Source organism: Danio rerio, chromosome 17 (assembly GCF_052040795.2).
Source record: "Danio rerio strain M-AB ecotype USA chromosome 17, GRCz13ab, whole genome shotgun sequence".
Lineage (NCBI taxonomy): Eukaryota > Metazoa > Chordata > Actinopteri > Cypriniformes > Danionidae > Danio > Danio rerio.
In genome coordinates, this window is record NC_141037.1 from 7,949,700 (window position 1) to 7,967,500 (window position 17,801).

A 17,801-nucleotide genomic window follows, 5' to 3' on the forward strand; every position below is an offset into this window, starting at 1 on the left:
GGTAGTTGTCGCCTCGGCTGGGTCAGTTGGCATTTTTGTGTGGAGTTTGCATGTTCTTTCCATGTTGGTGTGTGTTTCTTCTGGGTGCTCCGGTTTCCCCCACAGTCCAAAAACATGCACAAGGGGTGAATTGGGTAAGCTAAATTGTCGGTAGTGCATGTGTGTGAATGAGAGTTTATGGGTGTTTCCCAGTGATGGGTTGCAGCTGGAAGGGCATCCGTTACATAAAACATATGCTGGATAAGTTGGCAGTTCATTCCACCGTGGTGACCCCTGATGAATAAAGGGACTCTATATAGAAATTACTGCATTTTTATATTAAGTAACTTAGAGTTGTAAACACGGAACAGACAAAATATTCATTAGGAAAATAACATTTTTATTCAATAAAAAAAGAATAAAAAATTCTGGCAATTATTTGAAATTAAACATTGAAAACTATTAACTACCTCTTAACAATTTGTATTATTCCCATCAAAGACAAACAGTTGTGGGAAAAGTAAATAAGAATTATACTTAGGTAAAAGTATCATTACTTGTCTAAAAATGTAGTGCAAGTAGAGCAAAAGCACTTGTTGTAAATATTACTCAAAATTTGAGTAAAAATGAGAAATTTTTAAAAGTATTATTATTACGTATGTGATTTGTATATTTCTAATATCAAAATTAAAGCGTTTATATAATAAAATACACATTTTTTGATCCTCCAAGCGCCCCCTGTAGGAGCAGATCAAACAGCGCCATAATCGTGCTGGCTAAGTACAGCAATGCACCACAATAGAGCGCTCATTTAAATGACACAGAATTGAATAACTATAAATAGACAATGTTGTCCTGGTAGCAGTATGTTTGATGTCCGCTAAATTAACAATGATTTAAAATACGTCCATACGTGGTGTAATAGACTGTAAAATGCTGTAACCCTTCAAAATAACAGAAAACCCCTGCGAAAACTCCATTTCCCATGATGCCTTTTAAACAGGACAAACATAACAGTCCTCGCGCAGCAGTGTGACTGATAATATTTCACCCACAGAGAGAAGAGCTTTGTGTTTGATCCTGCAGGTCTCGACAGACTCAAGGTAAGAGTGTGACATACTTTGCACCTGCTTTTACATTCACATTCAAAGTATTTGAAATAGGCTGCAATAATATATCCCCAAGTTAATAAGTTACTGTATTTGTGTTGTATCTTGTTATTGCGACAAGTACTTTTACTACAGTAACACGAAATACACTAAATATTTGTACAACGTTGTAGATAACTGCTATGTTCATATATGGTCTTTCCGGTGCCCGGAAGAACACAGTTTTCCCTATCCGGGTGGTTGTACAAGTTGGTGATGTTATGAGCAGCCAAGCACGTGAAAGCTAAAATAAAGTAAGCCTATTGTTCCTGATAACTGTCTCCATTTTTCATATCAACAAACTACATGGTGTCAGAAGTAAAGAAGAAATAATGGCCGAGGGATTTCGCCGACCAGACCCGCTGATATTCGACGGCAATATAGCTGAAAACTGGCGAAAATTCGAATTGGAGTTCGACATATTCATCGCCGCAGCTCACAGCGATAAGCCAGAAAAAACCAAAGCCTACATACTCCTCAATCTTGCGGGACCAGAGGCGATCGAGAGAGAGCGTTCGTTCACATACGCTCCAGCGTTACTGGCAGCCGATGGTCAAGATGTAATCACGCCAGCGGAGTCAAGAGAGGATCCAGAATGTTTAAAACGGAAATTCAGAGAAGTCTGTAATCCGGAGACAAATGTGACGATGGAGAGACATTCATTTAATACCAGGAATCAAAAACCAGGAGAAACTATCGAAGCTTATGTGAGTACACTTAGAAATAAAGCAAAAACATGTAACTTTGGTGCCCTCACAGACGAATTAATCAGAGACAGACTAGTGTGTGGCATAGACAATGATAGCGTGAGAAGAGTGCTGCTCAGAGAAAGTGATCTGACGCTTACAAAAGCGATTAAGATATGCCAAATCAGCGAATTGACCGAACAGCACACGAAAGTGCTGGCCGCACCGCGTAGCGGGCTTGCGAGCGTCGACGCAATACACTTCAATGCAAAGGGGAGAAAAAAGGCAGTTGAGCACCAGCAGCGAAAACACATGAGTGGGACAAAGAACATTGTCAACTGTAAAAATTGTGGTGGAAATCATCCAGCAAAACGTGATCAATGCAAAGCTTTTGGACAACAATGTCACCGTTGTAAAAAGTTTAATCATTTCATGTCCCAATGCAAATCTGCGTCATACGACAATTTCAAATCCATTCATCAAATCACTGACGCAAACACAGACAGTAGCGAAGAGTCATTTCATATCGATGGACTGTGTCTGGGTGCCAGTGAAATAGATGCAGTTAGTCATAACAGGATAAACAAGCAAGAAATACATTGCAGCCTGACAGTAAATGGCAAGCCACTTGAGCTTAAAATTGACACCGGAGCAAAGTGTAATGTCATCTCAACTGAGACATACCAAACACTGAGACATGATGAGAAAATCCAGGAAAAGTCAAAAACAACATTAGTGGCTTATGGAGGCACTGTGATTCAAACACAAGGAACGGTGATGATGCAATGCTGGACTAGCAAACAAAAATCACATATGTTGGAGTTTCACGTTGTTGATAAAAATGTCAAATCATTGCTGGGCCTGCCAGACTGTTTAAAAATGGACTTGATATCCCTTAAGGAAGAAGTGCATGGAATTGATCTCAACAAAAATCCAAGTTTGCCACAAGAAATATTTACAGAATATGCTGACCTCTTTGATGATAAGCTAGGCACCTTACCAGTGACATATTCGATGAAGATTAACCCGGACATTACTCCTGTGGTCCGCCCCCCTCGCTGAATACCTGTGGCGATGCGGGATAAAGTGGAAGCTGAATTAAAAAACATGACAAAGCTGGGGGTAATAACACCCATTTCAGAGCCCACACAGTGGGTGTCCTCAATGGTTGCCACACATAAGAAAGACACTGACAAGATTCGTTTATGCATAGATCCACGGGATCTAAACGAAGCCCTCATGCGCCCTCACCATCCCATGCGCACAGTAGAAGAGGTAGCTTCACAAATGTCCAATGCCAATGTCTTTTCAGTGCTTGATGCTAAAAGCTCATTCTGGCAAATTAAGTTAGATCACGAGTCCTCCCTTTGCACTGCTTTTGCAACTCCATTTGGCAGATACCGTTTTTTGCGCATGCCTTTCGGCATTAATTCGGCATCTGAGGTGTTCCAGAGGGCAATGGAACAGATCTTTGCAGGATTTCCATGTGCCATAATTGTAGATGACATCATCGTCGGAGGAAAAGGGGAAAAAGAGCATGATGAAAACTTAAAGAAGGTTCTAAACAGGGCACGGCAGGTGAATCTAAAACTCAACCCACAGAAGTGTAAGTTCAAGCTCAGAGAAGTCAGTTATGTGGGCCATCTGTTCACAGAACAAGGACTAAAACCAGACCCAGCCAAAATACAGGCCATAACAGAAATGCAACCACCAAGTGACAAAGCTGCTTTGCAACGTTTTTTGGGCATGGCTAACTACCTCTGCAAATTCATTCCAAATTTTAGTGAACTGGCAACACCACTACGACAGCTGCTCCACAGGGACGTAGCTTGGTGCTGGTCGCATCAACAGCAGGAGGCATTTAACATGCTAAAAAAGTGCATCACATTCCCACCAGTGCTGAGGTATTTTGATGTAAGCAAACCTGTAACTATCACGTGTGATGCTTCTCAATATGGATTGGGCGCAGCATGTTTACAGGATGATCAGCCTATTAGCTATGCCTCACGCACTCTCACTGAGACTGAAATGAGATATGCACAAATCGAGAAAGAGCTATTGGCTGTGGTCTTTGCCTGTCAAAAGTTCTACGATTATATCTATGGAAAACCGGTTTTGGTGGAAACAGACCATCAGCCCCTTGTTACAATTCTGAACAAACCTCTACAATCAGCTCCAGCACGACTACAGCGAATGATACTGAAGCTGCACAAGTTCGATTTGACCCTTACCTACAAAAAAGGAAAACAGCTTTACCTGGCTGACACTCTGTCACGTGCTCCCAGAAAGGTGACAACAAAAAAATGATGAGGAGGAGTTTGATGTCTTGGCTGTTCAGATGATTTCAGTAAACCGGCTACAAGAGCTCAGAGAACACACTGAAAAAGACAGCTCTCTGCAAATTCTATGTAACACCATTAAGCATGGTTGGCCAAGAAAAATTCAAAGTGTTCCAGTGCAATTGAAACCCTTCTTTCCTTTCAGGGATGAGCTCAGTGTTGGGGATGGAATCATCACAAAGGGAACAAGAGTTCTAGTTCCTCACAGCCTGCAGAGTGAATATTTGCAGATTTTGCACAAAGGCCATGCAGGAGCAGAAGCGACCAAACGCAGAGCACGCGATGCTGTTTTCTGGTTGACTATAACACAGGACATAGACAATTTTGTACAGTCCTGCAGCATATGCAATGCTTTGAAGCCCCATCAACAAAAAGAGCCATTGCACCTACACGAAATACCAGAACTGCCTTGGTCTGTTGTTGCCACTGACATATTTGACTGGAACAGTCAACAGTACCTAGTGCTAGTTGATTCATACTCTGGCTGGTTTGAGATAAATTCACTTACAAACATATCCTCACAAAACATCATCAGCAAATTAAAAAGGCACTTCTCTGTGCATGGCATTCCCCAAAAGCTTATTACCGATAATGGCACGCAGTTCACAAGCCAGATTTTCAGAGACTTTGCAAGTTCATGGGACTTTTGTCACATCACTAGTAGTCCTGAATACCCTCAGGCGAATGGCCTCGCAGAGAGAGCTGTTCGTAGTGCGAAGCGCCTGCTTGAAACTACCAAGAGGGATGGGACGGACTTGTATTTGAATTTGCTAAACATCCGCAACATTCCTCGGGATAAGATCCTGGGTTCACCAGCACAGAGACTGATGTCCAGGGTAACACGTACCAATTTGCCAATCAGCAAACAGATGCTGAAACCAAGGACGAAGGACACAGTGAAGGTAAAAACACAACTTTCAAAAAAGAGACAAATGCAAAAAATGTCCTACGACAAAAAGAGCAAGCCGCTCTCCCCACTACATGAATCCCAAGTTGTAAGGATGCAAACAACAAAAGGACACGACAAAATTGGAGTTGTCAGAACCCCTCTTGTCAAGCCCAGATCGTATATTGTGGAGTCCGATGGCAAAGAGTACAGGAGAAATCGTCGACATCTGCTTCCTGTAAAAGAACCACTACCACACTGCAGACAGGCCGATCTGGAGGACTTGTTGTCACAACTTCATTCTATGCCAGACAGCGACAGCCCACCTAAAGATGCTGTGCGTACGGAAGAGAACATTCCACCTGAGCCAACTGATCAAAAGTTGCCTTATCGTACTAGATATGGTCGGGTTTCAAAGCCTAATCCAAAGTACTTTGACTAAATGTTGTTAAAATCAACATAAAGAACATATTATTGCAGAGAGTAATTCTGATAGTTTATTGTTATTTTCAGTTGCAATGCAAGTTTTGCTATTTCTATAAGTTACCAAGACATTTGTAAAGTTGTAAAAAGTATACTCTTAGAGGGAGAACAAAAAACTAAAGAAAGGGGATGTAGATAACTGCTATGTTCATATATGGTCTTTCCGGTGCCCGGAAGAACACAGTTTTCCCTATCCGGGTGGTTGTACAAGTTGGTGATGTTATGAGCAGCCAAGCACGTGAAAGCTAAAATAAAGTAAGCCTATTGTTCCTGATAACTGTCTCCATTTTTCATATCAACAAACTACAACGTTTTAAATATGCATATGAATTAATATGTATTGAAGGAATACATTTTATTTTTGATTATTTATACTTTATTAGATTCAGGCAAACTTTCCAATTGTTTTATTATTATAAATGTTAATAAATTTATTATTACTATTATTACTTTTTAAGAAATTATGATTTTTTTTTTTATTATTGTGATAACCCAGAAACACATAATAAGTAACCCATAACTAACGGTCAGATAAGGACACTTCAGTCTGTTGTTTATTGACTTTATTGGCACATTTTTATGGTCTGCTTGTGAATGTCTGTATTGTGTGAAAGGGAAATTATTTTGTTTGTCAGCTAATTTTTGTAGGTCAGTTTTTTTATACTTTTATTCTACGACAAAGATACATTTGATACACACCATTTACAAAAATAATTATTAGATTATTTACAAGGGCATCACGGTGGCACAGTGGGTGGCACGATTGCCTCACAGCAAGAAGGTCACTGATTCGAGCCTTGTCTGGGTCAGTTGGCATTTCTGTGTGGAGTTTGCATGTTCTCCCCGTGTTGGCGTGGGTTTCCTCCGGGTACTCCGTTTTTCCCCACAGCCCAAACGCATGCGCTATAGGTGAATTAGGTGAGCTAAAATGTCCGTAGTGTATGTGTATGAACGGGTAAGTATGGATGTTTCCCAGTGATGGGTTGTGGCATAAAAGGGCATCCGCTGTGTAAAACATATTCTTGATAAGTTGGCGGTTCATTCTGCTGTGGCGACGCAATTCGGTGGATGGGGATGATTAAGAGGCCATGATCAATAAGGGCCAATGAAGGGAATTTGGCCAGGACACCTGGGTTACACCCCTATTCTTACGAGAAGTGCCATGGGATTTTTAATGACCGCAGAGAAAGACGGCGCTCACTGACAATGTAGTGTCCCCTTCACTTTACTGGGGTTGTTGCTAGAGCGGATACGTTTGCGGCCGGAAGTTAACGTGAATTATTTCTATTATTTATTAAATTTTTCATTTGTTGTATTTTATTAACGTCTACCCCCACCCCAACCCTAAACCCAACCGTCACAGTATTGTAAAAACTTTAGTTTACCGAGTATTAGTTATGTTATCTATTAAATTACCCAATAAAATGTATTTTTTAACGCCTACCCCCACCCCAACCCCAAACCCCACCCTCACAGTACTGTAAAAATATTAATTATTGTTATACAGTGTCATAAAAAATGCTGCTTTATTAATGTGCATATCGCACTTCCGGCCGGCCGCATATTCGATCTAGACTTTACCCTTTACTGGGGCATTAGGACTCACACAGACGGGAGGTTGAGCGCCCCCTGCTGACCTCACTAACAGCAATTCCAGCAGTAACCTAGCTTTCCCATGTGGTCTCCCATCCAGGCACTGACCAGGCTCAGCCCTGCTTAGCTTCAGCGATCAAACGTTCCGAAATTGAACCTATAGTATCGCAAATGCTCGATTCATATTTTGTTAATATTTTATGAATATTCGATCAGCCTACTTTCAAAATACTTCTACAATTATAGTTTATAAATAACATTCAAACGTTTTCAATGTTTATCGAATGAGTTTTGACTAAATTAAACATTAGCATATTGACTCATTGGTAAAGCCTGTTTAAAAAAAAGAAAAAAAAAACTACTTGAAGTGTGTACGTTTACACTATTTCCAACTAAAAACTGAAAGCTTTTTGTGTGTTTTGGTCTTTCATTTTTTACATAGTGGGAAAAATGGATTGCGCAACATGCTAGAGGCATTATACAACTGGAGAGGAAACGTTTACACAACGTTTTTAGAATTCAACCTTTTTTTTTTCAAGCACCCAAAACAAAATGTTGAATAATAACAGAACGTTGTGTAAATGTTCTCTTAGTTGTATAATGCCTTTTGCATGTTGCATAATCCATTTTTCCTCTAGGTAAAACGGACTGATTAAATGCTTACCAATGCACAATGAAATCTTTACAGTAATACTGGGCTGCAGAATGTAAAATGGATGTATGGATTTTAACCCACGCTGCATTAACTAATGTTAGCAAGCATGAATTTGGATGTTAAAAATCCATTAGTATTTAATGGAATATGACTAATAAATGTTGTGAGTATTATTCATAATTAGTTCATGTTAGTGACACAGAAGATATATCGCATCATAATGAACTACCTCAAGACGTGCAATTTAAAATTGCAGCAAACTGTTTGGAAGCATTAAAAATGTCCAAGAAGATGTCCAAAATATTTACACGCATTGACCCAGAGACTGTTTAAATGCATGACACTGATAAGAGTGTTCTAACAAATCACTTTCTAACAACCTAAAATCAACCAAATATCAGCGTCATTTGACGTCATTATTGGCCATCAAAATATTGTCCTTAGACGCTGGCTAGACATTGAATTTTGGTCACCTGACATCACAACCTAAATCTAACCTAATATTAACGTCTTATGACATTGTGTGCCTGCTGGGCAATGACTAAATGCAATACAGAATGTTACGTTTACACACACATGCAGAAATTACATGTAAACTCATCAGCTTTTAACAGCGTAATACTCACTACTCTTGAGTACTTTTTTAAGGGCTACTTTTTCTCATACTTCGAGTAATATTAACAACCAATACTTTTACTCTACTTGCACTACATTTTTAGGCAAGTAATGACACTTGAGTACGATGTTTCAGTACTCCCTCCACCACTGCACAGGAATGAGATTTGACCATTCTTGTGATGTTATTTTATCATTTTAGTGGTTTTAATAAGCTGACTGTTTGTAATGCTGCTTTATTTCACTCTATGATAACTTCTTTTATGTTTAATCCACTTAAATTTGCAAAAACAATTATCTAAATTGATTTGCGTTGGGACAACATGAAGGAATTGTGTGGAACCCAGCATGTTTTGTAGCAAACGATAATGATTGTGGGCGGCACGGTGGCTCAGTGGTTAGCACTGTTGCCTCACAGCAAGATGGTCACTGATTTGAATCCTGGCTGGGCCAGTTGGCATTTCTGTGTGGAGTTTGCATGTTCTCCCTGTGTTGGCAAGGGTTTCCTCCAGGTGCTCTGTTTTTCCCCCACAGTCCAAACACATGCGCTATAGGTGAATTGAATAAACTAAATTGGCTGCTGTGTGTCTATATGAGTGTGTATGGGTGTTTCCCAGTGCTGGGTTGCTGCTGGAAGGGCATCTGCTGCATAAAACATATGCTGGAATAGTTGGTGGTTCATTCCACTGTGGCCATCCCTAATAAATAAGGCACTAAGCTGGAGGAGAATGAATAAATGATAATGATTGTGTAAAATGCTGTACAAATAAACTGCACTGAATGACTTTGGTGTGTAGGAGATGAAGCGTGTGAAGGTGGCGGTGGTCGGGGCCGGTGTGGTGGGTTTATCCACAGCCGTGTGCATCGCTGAGACTCTTCCATACTGTTCAGTGACCCTCATTTCTGAGAAGTTTTCTCCTCACACCACCAGTGACGGCGCAGCTGGAATCCTCCTTCCCAAAGAGTTTCCTGGTGAGGTGAACACAAAGATGAGCTTTTCTAAGGCCACCAGATAATCATCGTGATTGTTTGTGAACTTGTGTTATCAGACATTCCTCTGGAACGGCAGCAGCAATGGTTCAAGAAGTCTTTTGATCATCTTCTGGCCATTGCAGATTCTCCGCAAGCCTCAGATGCTGGTGTCTACTTGAGCTCTGGGTAAAAATAGTCATTAACCCTCCTGTTGACATATGGGTCATTAATGACCCAGGCACCATTCTAACTATTTTAAATCCATTTTTACCTTGCAGTTTGGTGACTGTTTTCCTAAAATAATAATTACAAATAATAATAAACAATCAAAAAAAATTTTTTAAATTGAACAATAGCATCAGTTTACACATTTTCACATCCTTTAACACCCACGTTTAACACAGATAAAGAATATAAACTCAATAAATAAAAAAATCACACGTACAGAGAAATAGAGAACGCAATAATAATACATAACTCAAATAAGATATTAACACTTTTACTGTGCGTCTCACCACAGTGACCTTATTCATCCTCCAAAACTGCCAAATAATTTCCCTGTCTTCTCTTCAAAACATCCGATGTATCAAGTACTTGTCATTTTTATCATATGCTGCCACCGTCCCCGATTCCGCAAGCCATTCTTCAAGAGTTTACACTTAGCTGATGATCCATCAAAAGCTTGTTTGGCATGATGTCCCGGGAGAAAGCCCTGAGCTCAAGGGATTCTCGAGCCCAGGGCTCCCTCCTGTTTGCAGAGCGAGATGGGAGCTTGAGCTCAGGTAGGTCTCAAAAACTCCCTGGGTGCAGATGCTAAGGGAACACTTGAGAAGAAGGGAGCTAGACAAGTGCCTGATTTGCTAAATTTGTTATGCATTATGTATATCTTTGGATGGTGGGAGGAAACCGCAGAACCCCGGGGAAACCCACGCGGACACGGGAGAATATACAAACTCCTCACAGAAACACCCACCGGCATGGCAGGCACTTGGGCTGGCTGTGTTCTTGCTGTGGGGCTAATGCGGTGTTCAAACCAGACGCGGAATGCGTGGATAAATTGCGCTATTCACGTGTAAATAGGTGCGTGAACATTTGAGTTTACTTGCTTCATTCGCGCGTCAACCCTGCTTCATCATTCGCGCGTCAAACCCCGCTTCGTTCGCGCGTCAAACCCCGCTTCGTTCGCCCGTCAACCCCGCTTCGTTCGCGCGTCAACCCCGCTTCGTTCGCGCGTCAAACCCCGCTTCGTTCACGCGTCAAACCCCGCTTCGTTCGCGCGTCAAACCCCGCTTCGTTCGCGCGTCAAACCCCGCTTCGTTCGCGCGTCAACCCCGCTTCGTTCGCGCGTCAAACCCCGCTTCGTTCGCGCGTCAAACCCCGCTTCGTTCGCGCGTCAAACCCCGCTTCGTTCGCGCGTCAAACCCCGCTTCGTTCGCGCGTCAAACCCCGCTTCGTTCGCGCGTCAAACCCCGCTTCGTTCGCGCGTCAAACCCCGCTTCGTTCGCGCGTCAAACCCCGCTTCGTTCGCGCGTCAAACCCCGCTTCGTTCGCGCGTCAAACCCCGCTTCGTTCGCGCGTCAAACCCCGCTTCGTTCGCGCGTCAAACCCCGCTTCGTTCGCGCGTCAAACCCCGCTTCGTTCGCGCGTCAAACCCCGCTTCGTTCGCGCGTCAAACCCCGCTTCGTTCGCGCGTCAAACCCCGCTTCGTTCGCGCGTCAAACCCCGCTTCGTTCGCGCGTCAAACCCCGCTTCGTTCGCGCGTCAAACCCCGCTTCGTTCGCGCGTCAAACCCCGCTTCGTTCGCGCGTCAAACCCCGCTTCGTTCGCGCGTCAAACCCCGCTTCGTTCGCGCGTCAAACCCCGCTTCGTTCGCGCGTCAAACCCCGCTTCGTTCGCGCGTCAAACCCCGCTTCATTCGCGCGTCAAACCCCGCTTCATTCGCGCGTCAAACCCCGCTTCATTCGCGCGTCAAACCCCGCTTCATTCGCGTGTCAAATTCACTTCAGAACAGACTCGGATTCGCGTAATGGGCAGGGCTTCTGTCTGCCCGGTGACTCTAGCTTCGTTGTTAAATGGCTAACATGGATTTTATTAAGAAAAAAACAGTGTTAATGTGCTTTATGAAGGCTGATAAACAGCGTCGATAGGTTTAAGGCTGTGTCTGAGTCCACTAGATCTATCACATTCACGCCCCTACAAGAGCAAGCTCCTGATTGGTTAAAGCAGCGCGAATGTCCGCTTAAGTTCAGATTTTTGAACTTGAACTATTCGCGTGAAACGCACGTCAAATTCACAAAATGCTCAATTCGCGCGCATCATTTGTGCATATTGCGCAAATTCCATCATTCGCGCCGCGCCATTCACACGTATCGTGCCGCAGGATGTCTATTCGCACATTTGCATTGACTTAACATGTAAATCAATCGCGCTTGACATGCCTTCAGCGTCTGGTGTGATCCTCTCAATTAGTTTATAAATAAACTTCACTCAAAATGATTGCGGACCTGCCGAATGCCATCCCCTCATAATCATTTGTCATCCAATTATAATTCTTATTTGAATCCACTGAGACATCTTCACACCAGACCGCAACACTAACGGGTCTCCCAGTACATATATTCCAGAACAGAACGAAAAGAAGCATCCAGAAACATCCTGAATGCACTTTAACCCAGAATTCCTGTATTTTAGAACAGGACCATATATAACAGGGCATGCATAAAATAAATCATTTTCTATGTTTATATTTTCATGAAGGCGCTACACATTTAGGGTACAACGGTTGCCCTTCGGGTCAATTTTGACTAAAACTACCACAAAAAAAACCATCCACATCGACTGTCATAAACTTTTACAAATACTGCCCTGCCAAAACTTTTACACCATTTTTACAGTTACATTTAGGATTAGAAATATACCCATTACTTAAGTCAAAAACAAGTAAACATTACTTAAACACATAATCCTTTATTGTGTTTTTCTTTCTCACAGGTATCAGATATTCAAGGACGTTCCCAGGGATAAAAAGCCCTTCTGGGCAGATTTGGTCTTTGGATTTCGTTACATGACGGATCATGAATTGAAGCGTTTTCCTGACCACAAGTTTGGTCAAGCGTTTACTACATTGAAGTGTGAATGTCTGAGCTACCTGCCATGGCTTGAACAAAGGTAATTTAAAAGAAATGTTTCTATCAAATATATGGTTTGGAATGATGGAATTATTTTCTAACAGAGGCTATATGTGCTGCTGAAGATTACAGACACAGATGAGAGGTTTGCAGTGACTGTGGGCTGCATGTTGTGATGTTTTGATCCTAAATAAGCCCTAAATGTATGCTGTTTGTAGTTCTTATGTAGTTGGTCACATATCGGAGAATGTAAGGGGCTGTATGTGTTCATATATGTTGCATTTATTTATTTATTGTATATTATTGCAGACTTTACAGTAGGCTATTTCGCGCTGTCATTGATCTGCAGTTATAATTAAATCCTGTTCATAGAAAAGTTAGTAATAAACATTTATACAGAAGTATTTGTGTATAAAGCCTCTGTTTTGTTAGAAGTGCTTCTCATACTTCTCATACCCGTACAGCTTTACTCTAGACATTTCTCGAGCGAAAATTACGTCGACTGAAACTTTCTGTTGTACACCACACCCACCAAAAGGGTACCCTTGGTAGTGGAAACACAAGCCTGATAAAGGTGACCCGTACCGACCCAAACTGTACCGTACTGTACCAGTCAGTGAAAATGAGCCATAAGTGAGAGCTCAATGCAGAAGTGCAGTAAAGCAATGCAGTTAAGCATAAGCATATTACTCTACTCTTAACCCTAACCCCAAGTAATAACGACACACATTCAGTATTAATCCACACAGTGCCAAAAGTTTGCAGTGGCAAAACCATGCCGCGTGTGAGGAGCAGCTAATGGTGGCCATAGCATTGACAAATGTCAGAAGATCGCGAGTTCAGAAAGGAAAGGAAGAAGCAAGCGTCGAGTTTTCAGCGTGGATTTGGATACAATGGGCCCTATCATACACCCGGCGCAATGTGGCGCAAGGCGCAGAGCAATAGTCTTTTGCTAGTTTCAGCTTGGCGCAAGAGTCGTTTTGAGGTGTTGCGCTGCGCTGTTTAAATAGCAAATGCATTAGCGCTCATATTATCGCCCATAGGCGTTCTGGTCTAAAAAGGAAGGCGTTCTGAAGCGGACCGCTGGCGTGTTGCTATTTTGAGAAACTAAAACAGATTTTTCATTAGACCAAAACAAACCCGGTCTAAAATCCGGCGCAGAGTTGCGCCTCGCTTACGCGCTGCTTAATACACACAAGAGAGCAATAGGCAAATATCTTTACATATAAAAAAATTAAATATTAAGGATATATAGGATATTATAAGAATAGATATAGAATATAAATATAAAGGATTAAAATATTACAAAACATATTATTTTCTAGCCTACATAAATATGAAAAATCACTGCTTTTATGCCTTCTTCATCTCGGGAGGCTTTTTCAGTTCATTCATAACAATTTGCTTTTTTATAATTTTATTATTATTAGCAGTTTTATTATATCCATATTTCATATTTTATTAAAAACAAGCTTACATTTGCCCACCTGCAGGTTTTATATGGGGCACAGCATGTGTTTTAGGATATAACTCAGGTTTTTGAGCACACTTCGTTATTATTGTTCATTTATTTGTTTGCTAGAAATTAGAACTGAATTTAGAAATAGATTTGAAACGAATATTTGCGCTTAACAAACAAAATTAATTATTTATAGACTAATTGATGTCTGTGCGTAAAGGTTTCCCTATCCAAGAGCGAAAGTGAAAGTAGATCCATTACCTCTCATTCTCATGCAGCAGATGCTCTGTTTAACAGTTTTCTGTTAAAAAACTGTTAACTGTTTGCTTGTGAAATGCTCAGTTTTTCCACTTAGACTTACTTTACGTCCTTTAAACAGTGAATGCGCTTATGGTGCGACGCAGCTGGCTCTTAAAGGGAATGGGAGATGAGACTCTGATTGGTTTATTCTCAAAACACACCTATAACTCATTAAGAAAATAAACTCAACCCTTTTAAACCATGCGCCACGGCGCAAAGCGGATTTTCCCGTCCTTAAATTAACAAAAATGTGTTCTGACACGACCTGAAAGCATTTGCGCCCTGCGTTTTGCGATCTGCGCATGGACCGTCAAAATAGAGCCCAATATGTGAAGAGTCCCATACAGATTTAACCTGGGAGATACAGTACAAGCACTTATCTACAATAGATCGATGTCGATACGAGACACTGCCAAATATGAAGTGACAGTGTTCTGTCGATTTGTCCTACCTTGTCAGATTGCCCTATCTTCCATTTAAAAAGTAGGTAGCACATTTTGACAAGTGGTGCTCACTGCAAAACCACTTGGCTAGAGCTGAGCTCCAGCAAGGGGGAGTTTGAGCTCCAGCTCCTCCTTCCTTGCACTTCTTCTACAAGTGATGTCACTGGGGGGTTGGGGTTAGCGGTGGGGTGGGTGTACGCATTAAAACAGCTTATAGGAAAAGGAGTTAGAGCTCAAGCTCCCCCTCGCTGGAGCTCAATTGGCTCTGCAGTGAGCAGTGTCTCTTTTAATGCTGTAGGTAGGACAAGTTAGGACACATTGACAGAACACCGGCACTTTACAGACATCCCAAGTCTCCTGGAAGTTGCGGGAGTATCCCGCAAATGCATAGAGACTCCCGGATGCCCGCAAATGAATGATAATCTCCCGGAAATCGCGCGTCTCCCGCCCAGTCCTTAAATACTTCGCACACCCCTCTCCATCGCATCCCTCCCAGCTCTTCAGGTATGTTGCACAAATCTCCCACACAGCTTTTCAGGTACGTCACGCGCAACTCACCCCCACCGCTCTTCAGGTACATCGCGCGCAACTCTCCCCTCACCGCTTTTCAGGTACATCGCACGCAACTCACCCCCCACCGCTTTTTGAGGTATGTCTTGCGCGCACACACCCCAACCGCCCCCCACTCCCCCACTTTTCAGGCACCCACCCTCCCGCAAATCAACTCTGTATCCCCCGGAAATGACTTTTCCCTACTTGGGATGTCTGACTTCATATTTGACGATGTCTTGTATCGACATCGATACAAACAGGCAAAAGATTTGAATACAAGACGATTCATTTATATGACTCTGAGTAAACCCATTTCCTAAAGAATCAATAGTTTTAAACACAGCGCACTTTCACATTTAAGCTCAGCCAGATGTTTTCATTCACTTTCAAGCTCATTTTCAAATACCCATATTAGGGGCTCATTAAAATTTTTGATTTAAGAATTTGTCCTGTTTTTGTTCTGTTTTTGGCAATTGAATTCAAGTTGCAAATAACACCATAACGAACATTTAATTCAAGCACTTTCAAGGACCTGTGCTTGTTTTTAAGTGCTTTCCAAGCATAGAATGTGCATGTGTGACCGGTCCTCGCTTTACTCTGCGTTGTGTTGTGATAGGCAAAAGGAACCAGACATATGGGAATTAACAGGCTTTTATTCTGCATGAATAAAACAAACAAATGGCAAAGCTGAGTATGTGCCTTCCTTAGGAGCTCACCAACCTCTCCTCAATCGCATTTGCCGCGAACTGACATAAATCAGGTTGAAGTGTGTTTAACATACACCAAAAAAAAAGAGAAACATTATACATAAATTCAAAAACATAACAGAAGCATAAACACACATGTAAACACATACCTGCATGAATAAAACAAACAAATGGCAAAGCTGAGTATGTGCCTTCCTTAGGAGCTCACCAACCTATTAGTAAAAGGAATAATTCTCACTACAAAGCTTGCACATTCATGCTTATAAACTTTACCCACAATACATGCCTCATATACATTCAACCTCTCATACATGTTTAAACATCAATGTAATGCAATTTAGAACAACATTACATGTGTTATTGTGATAAACAACACTTATATGCTGTATTTTAACCGGAGCTTCAGTAAAACTCACCTCTCCTCAATCGCGTTTGCCGCGAACTGAGCGAGAGCAGGCGGAACCGGAAAACGACACTTAAAGGGGCGACGCGCAATTTTCCAAAATACACCACTACATTGAAAACAAACACAACTATGATTTCATTAACTCTGAAATATAAGATATTTAAAGAACAAATTTGAAAATACACATTTAAATAAAAATAATTGATGAATAAGAATTTTGAGTGAAATTAATAAATATAATATAACACCTGTTACACATGTCAGAAATTCAAGTACTTTTGAAGAAGCATGGGGAATATAATATTAAAGACCACCGTATGTTTATTTTTCTACCAGGTTTATAGCAGTCGGAGGTCGGATCATCCACGAGAAGGTGACGGATCTTCATAAACTGGCCCTGAATTATGACGCCATCATAAACTGCTCAGGCCTGGGCTCTCGCGCTCTGCTGAAGGATGAAGAGGTTTATCCAGTGCGAGGACAGATCCTGAAACTGCACGCCCCCTGGCTAAAGAACTTCATTCGGGATGGAGATGGAAACACCTACATCTACCCGGGTATCAGATTCGTGTCTGTGGGTGGGACGCGGCAGGCGGATGACTGGCGGATGGAGCTGGATGAGCGGGACCGGGAGGGCATCCTGGAGCGCAGCGTTCGCCTGGAGCCGTCCCTGAGAGCCGCTGCCATCCTGGGTGAGTGGGTCGGACTGAGGCCGGCTAGAGAAAACTTGCGGCTCGAGAGGGAATATGTGAATGTTGGGGGTCGAGCGGTTCCTTTGGTCCACAACTATGGTCATGGCAGCTGCGGTGTGACTCTAAGCTGGGGAACAGCGCTGGACGCTCTCCATCTGCTGAGGAAGAGTCTGCTGGAAAAACCTCCTCAAGCCAGACTCTGAAGATTTACACTGACTGATATTACAGCATTTAGACATGCATTACTGATGATTAATGACACTTTAATCTCACAGGGATCAAAAAATAATTATTCTGCCGTCATTTTCAGAACTCACAATCTCCAGACCTGTTTGAGATTCTTTCTTTTGTTGGATACGAAAAAACATATTTTGAAGAATATTGCAAATTAATTTATTAGTAATCGCTACTATATATATATATATATATATATATATATATATATATATATATATATATATATATATATGTATACATACACACACAGTTGAAACTAAAAGTTTACATACATTCTAAAAAGCAAGCTTCTCACAATAGTTGTCCTGACAGAAATGGTGTAACGGAGCCAGATTTGTTGGCTGTCTTGCTCGCACAAGCTTTTTCAACACTGCCCACAAATTTTCTATAGGATTGAGATCAGGGCTTTGTGATGGCCACTCCAAAACATTTACTCTGTTGTCCTTAAAGCACATGTCTACTAGTTTGGCAGTATACTTAGGGTCATGGTCTGTTAGGAAGACCCACTTGTGGCCAAGGTT

The 17,801-nt window shown here is 41.8% G+C and overlaps 1 protein-coding gene across 5 annotated transcripts in view; it reads left to right on the forward strand.

Annotated features, from left to right (window-relative positions):
* Positions 1-1,013: 1,013 nt before the first annotated feature.
* Positions 1,014-17,801, forward strand: part of ddo (D-aspartate oxidase) — a 20,950-nt gene continuing 4,162 nt past the window's right edge. For 2 of the 5 annotated variants that reach the window (XM_087289320.1, XM_087289319.1), the window contains exons 1-5: positions 1,014-1,082; positions 9,182-9,356; positions 9,434-9,542; positions 12,348-12,524; positions 16,688-17,043. In XM_087289320.1, the coding sequence (XP_087145446.1) occupies positions 9,185-9,356; positions 9,434-9,542; positions 12,348-12,524; positions 16,688-17,043 (814 nt within the window). In that variant the 5' untranslated portion in view covers positions 1,014-1,082; positions 9,182-9,184. 5 annotated transcript variants of the gene reach the window in all.